Source organism: Galeopterus variegatus, unplaced genomic scaffold (genome assembly GCF_000696425.1).
Source record: "Galeopterus variegatus unplaced genomic scaffold, G_variegatus-3.0.2 Scaffold12779, whole genome shotgun sequence".
Taxonomy (NCBI): Eukaryota; Metazoa; Chordata; class Mammalia; order Dermoptera; family Cynocephalidae; genus Galeopterus; species Galeopterus variegatus.
Genome location: NW_007738890.1, coordinates 21498 through 26994, shown reverse-complemented (window position 1 = coordinate 26994; position 5497 = coordinate 21498). Strand labels below are relative to the sequence as shown.

The 5497-nt window shown below is 42.8% G+C and overlaps 1 protein-coding gene across 3 annotated transcripts in view; it reads left to right on the top strand.

Annotated features, from left to right (window-relative positions):
- The first annotated feature begins 2421 nt into the window (after positions 1 to 2421).
- The window catches only part of PAK1IP1 (PAK1 interacting protein 1), an 11398-nt gene continuing 8322 nt past the window's right edge, over positions 2422 to 5497 (top strand). For all 3 annotated transcript variants that reach the window (XM_008563183.1, XM_008563181.1, XM_008563182.1), the window contains exon 1: positions 2422 to 2531. In XM_008563183.1, coding sequence (XP_008561405.1) covers positions 2448 to 2531 — 84 coding nt within the window. In that variant the 5' untranslated portion in view covers positions 2422 to 2447. The remainder of the gene's footprint in view (positions 2532 to 5497) is intronic.

Genomic DNA, 5497 nt, shown 5'->3' with positions numbered 1-5497 from the left:
TCACCTTCACCTCCCTAGAAGCAGGTGAAGCAACTTTATATCAGGGGAGACTATAGGACAGTATCCAAAGGAAGCTATTTCTGCTTCCCTTAGTTCTGGAAAATAGAAAACAAAAGTTCTGGGGATACAACCACATCCAGCCCCTGTAGTCCTAGAATTCAACAGAGTTGCCTCCTATCACATTGAGAAAGGAGGGTAATTGAGCAGGAATGTTAGACTCTCCTGATATTCCTAACAGGGCTGATTTTTTTCCCCACTGTATCCTGCTCTTAGCCTTACCACAACCTTCCCCACTTCTCAAAAAAAACAAAACAAAAAAACCCAAAAAAACCCAACTAGCTGTTTCTTTAGCAAACCAAACAAAGCTAGGCACTTAAGAAATATCTGTTGAACGAATGAGTAAATCAATGCATGGCTCAAGTGCAAAAAGCTTTTCAATCAATAATTTAAAGCAAAACTACAAAAAAAAATCAGTGTGCTTTAGTGTTGATTAATGAACTTAACAATTGGATGTTTCTTGGCAAGTACGGTTTTCACAAAATGATATTAAATGGCTTTTTACATCCTGTGTTTGGAAAGAGGATTTACAGGAAGTATGCTCAGTTCAAATCTAGTTGAACGGGTGTATAATTCTGTATTATATGTTTCTCTTCAGACAGTGAAAATCCACAACCTGAGCAAGTTAGGAAACTACTGCCGTGACCATGAATGAAATAAAATGCTGCTTCTTTCTTCTCTGTTAATGAGAATGGTCAAGGCCAAGGAAACATAAAAAACAGCAGCAGTAATGACTTTACTATTACTTAGCTGTGTGGTCTTGAAAAAGGCACTTTTCTGGGCATATTTCAGCATTTATAACGTAAAACTGAATTAGTGCATTTGAACCTTAACAAGGCACTAATCTCTTTAAAAACAAATAAATTTTGTCAATTCTCTTCCAAAAATGTACATCCACAATTTTGCATACAGTTTCAGGGGATTCAAAACCCTTGAAACTTATCCATAAAGCCCCCAGATTAATATTATCGGGACTAGATGTTCTCTAAGTCCTCTGAGCTCTGATTGATCCCACTAATTTCTAACAGTTGAAAAAAAGTAAAACCACTATGAGTTATATTACGGTGCTTACACTATGGTTTTTATTATATATTCTAAGATTCTTGGTTGGACCAAAAGACTTTTTCAAGCCACAAGGTTCTTCTCTAAAAGACGGCAAATATTTAAGAAGGTAGAAGCGTGACAGTCTGGTAACAGATACTGAATATAGTAATTGCCCTGTTATATAGTGGTAAGTTAATATTAATTTCAAAAACATATTAAACAAGTACCAATGCAAGAGCAGTTGAGATTTCCCTTGGGTAAAGAGGCAGGGTACCAGAGACATTCCAGAAGCAATAGAATACATAAAGCATGGGAATTTGAAACAGTTTTATTCAGTTTCTTTGTCTTTTTGGATGACAGAATATTACTTTTGCATTAAAATGAACTGATATGTCATGGAGCAAAATGCCAAAAGCCTTATTTTTTAAGATAAAATACGAGACTTCAAAGAAATGTCCTGCTCAGTGATTCTTTGTCCCATGCCAAGGGGACACCCACTGCACACTCCTCTGACCTCAGTGGTTTTCTCGTGGAAATGGTTAATTAACAGTGAACAGAAAATAATTTAAAAAGTAAAATAATTTGGGACTTTGTGTAACATAATGAAGTCAACTAGCACAAAGTGAAGGAATTGCTACAAGACGGTGAATGACTTTGCACCTAAAAGGGAAGGGGAAGTGGTGAAACTGGAATAAACGTGAGATTTCCTTCCAGAACGCTCACCAAGCGTTACATCACCCGGACCTCAGCCTCGCACAATCCAAGCCTGTCGCTGCGGTCCCGGGGGCTGACCCCGCCGGCTCCGGCAACCGTGAACCCTAAATCCCACCCCTCCTTGCCCTGTTACGACAGCAAGGCTCGTTCCACTGCTTCCTGCACAAAAAGGAACCCCAGCTCTTACCCTTCGTATCACAGCCCACAACACTGACTAGCGGCACCACAGTGCCAGCGGGAACCGCCGCAGTCCCCTCGCGCCCCCGGCCCCGCCCCGGGCCCGCCCCGTCCTGAGACATCCCGGAAGGGAGGGGCTTCCGCGGAGGATGTCCCGCCCACTCCCCTCAGACGAGCCTTGCTCACAGCATCCTGGAATATGCCCGCTTGTCCCTGTGTTTTTCTCCTTGCATTGAGAAACTTGGCGTGTGGCGTCCTTCCTTAGTCTCCGCTTGGATGGTTCACGTGATCTCCAAGCGTCGAAACCGTTTCCATGGATACAGGCACCTAAAAGGCAGCCCTGAGACGATGACGTATAACGTGAGCGCCGACTCACAAAGGACCCCTCCTTTCGTATCCGGTTTAGTCGTCTCTAGACTGATCCGGGCACGCGGAAGAGACACGTTCGCTGCTGGATGGAGCTCGTCGCGGGTTGCTACGAGCAAGTCCTCTTTGGGTTCGCTGTACATCTGGAGCCCGAGGCATGCGGCGGCCACAAAGTGAGACACCGCGCGCGGAGAGACCGCCGGAGGGGGCGGGCGGGGGAAGGTCGAATTTGATTCCCGGCAGCAGAGGTAAACATTCCAGCGCCGGCTGTCTGTCCTCCGATCTCTGGGTTAATTGACGAGTCAGACTCAGGGCACGAACAAAGCTGACATTTCTGCATACGGTCACAGGAGTCGTTGATTGTGTCTGTAAGGGTCGCTGCCGTAGATTGACAGCCAGTGTAGGTAGTCAGGATCTAATGGAAGAACAGCTCGCTCTTTCACTGCGTTCCTGTCCTGGAATTTCACAAAATATTAGTGCTGGATCAAGATAAGCCCCTCACAGATAAGGAAAGTGATACCAGTGAAACAGTAAGGCTGGGCCTGCGAACCAAACTGACTCCATTTTCCCTGCAGAGGACACTTTGTGACTTTCCCTCTCCTCAGTCATGAGACCCCACGGAGCAAATAATTACCCCATGGGCTGCCCTGACAAAATAGACTGAGATGAGAGCAGAAACAGATATTTACTGAGTTGCAAAACCCCTCCCCAAGGCTTGTTTACTATAATTATAAAAATTACAGGTTAACCTTAAGATCCCTTTAGGAATTCCCACCTGTGCACAAAGCATCAAGGTGACTGCTACAATGACCCTCTTGGGGTGACAGTGATGAACACCACTGCCTACTGAGCATGCGCCCATGATGCAACTAGGAAGAACAGAACAGACCGCCTCCAGTGACGCTGGCCTGCCACCCCTTAACTCCTTTCCTTGTAAAAGACCCTGAACAGCTCCCCTTGGGCTAGGTTTACTGTCGCTACCCCCACCTATGCATAAGTCTATCTCCTCTTTTAATAAAGCCTTGTTTGCTTTACTATTCGGGTACATCGTTCATTTCTATGATTTTGGAATCCGAGAGGCTAATTTAATCACTGGTAAAAATTGGAAAGCTTTGGACACCAGAAAAGACTCTAGCTGCAAGAGGCAAGTGGCCACTGGGACTATTTTGCTCCCATGTCTCTGCTGCTGGTAGATCTCTCCTGGAGTCCCTGGCCTAAATTCTGACAAGGCAGTGCTTTATTCTCTTTATCTTTCTCAGATTTTCTGAGCCCTCTTCTGTTTGCTTGAATTGTACCCACGTCTGTATAGGTGCACCCTGGAGGGCTCCCGGCTGTGCTTTGTTTTTCTGATTTAAATCTAGTCGATACTTTTCTTTATGCAGAAAACAGTGGGGAGAACTGCTTTTATCAATTACTGTTAATGGAATTGGTCCCGCCGATTAGGACTAGGCTAAACTGGACCCCACTGCTCTTCTTTTCTCTTTGTTTGGTTAGACATTTAGTTGAGTGCCAGTAATCTGAATAAACCTTCCAATCCTTGCATCAACTTTTGGAGTTTCAGGTTATTTGTTTAAGGCGAGAGGGCAAGCTGAGCCTGACCCGTTGGTAACACCAGTTTATCCATTATTTATTGGGGACTTACTGTGGGCTAGGCTGTGGAGGTGCAAAGATGTTGGAGGTATGGATCTAATTCCAGAGATGTTGTCAACTTAAGGATTGGAGAACAGGGGAGATAAATAGATGGAGAGAAATTACAGCAAAATATGATAAGTATTTTTCTGGATATGTGAATAAAAAGGTTAAGTAAATTGCTAGTAGTCAAACAGAAAGGACTATATCAGGACTAGAAATTCAATGTCCTAACTTCTAGCCTCGTACTATTTTTTTCGCTAAGCAATTCTAGCTATCTCCTAGAAACCTGTTTTAGTAAGTACCTCTTTATGAAGAAGTCAAGGTGTCAGTCTTGAATTACCCAGAAAATTGGGAGTATATGACTTGACTATTTGCTTTTGTTTATTTTGTCTTCAACTCTGATTACTAATCTGCTCTTGGCCTTTGGCTAAAAGGTGACATGTTTTGAATATTCAAAGGTGGCACTGTTGAACATTTTCAAAGATGGTACTGTTGAATGTTTTCTTTGTAGTAAAATTGCTTACTATGTTCTGGACACACAGGAGTCCTCACAGCAACCCTCTGAGGCAGATACAGTTATTCTCACTTTACAGTTTCTTCCAATTCCTCACAGACAGGTTGAGTTGTTCAAGGCCACACAGCTAATAATTGGCAGAGACAACTGAAAGTGTCGGTGACCCCCAGGTGCCTCTGCCACTTGAAGCTCTTAACCATTACCCAGTACTACTTTTAAATCTAGACAGTAGCCTAGATAGCCAGCTGTATCTCTGTAATATGAATAAGCAAAGTTATTCTTTCATTTAAGGCTACAGCAGCCCCTTAGGAATGTTGTATCTTGACTCAAAAGAGGCCCCCTTGGTTCTGATTGATGGAAGGACTATCTGTTGCTGTACTTATTTAAAATTTAATTTTCAGGGACACATTCTTAAGTGTGTTCAAAGAATTTTGGTGTCTGTTTTGGTCTTTGGTTTGCTTCTTTTGTTAATACTTTTTGATGTGTCTCCTTCAATTCAAGGAGTGTGTGTGTTTTCTGCTGTCATTCTTTGCGCTCATACAATCACACTTTCTAATCCAAAAGTTACTTATCAATAAGGATAGGTTCTTAAGACCTCATCATTGGTGGTTCTCTAGAGCTTATGTTGGTATTAATGGAAATATACCCTTACTCTGTTCATTTTCCTTTATAGGATTTGTGGTGATACTTCTCTGTGTGATGTCATATTTGTTTATTTTCTTTCTCCCATTGGAACAGAAGCTCCATTAGAATAGGGACTTCTGTAGTTTGTTCACTGCCATATGTCAACTGCCTAAAATACTGCCAAGCACATACAATCAGCCCTCTGTATCCACAGGTTCTGCATCTGCTGATTGAACCAACTGTGGATTGAAAATATTCAAAAACGCTGCCGAATTGACTCAGCTGATTAAAGCACAACCTTGTAATGACAGGGTCAAGGGTTTATCCCCATACCTGCCAGCGCCAAAAAAAAAAGAATTAAAAAAAAAA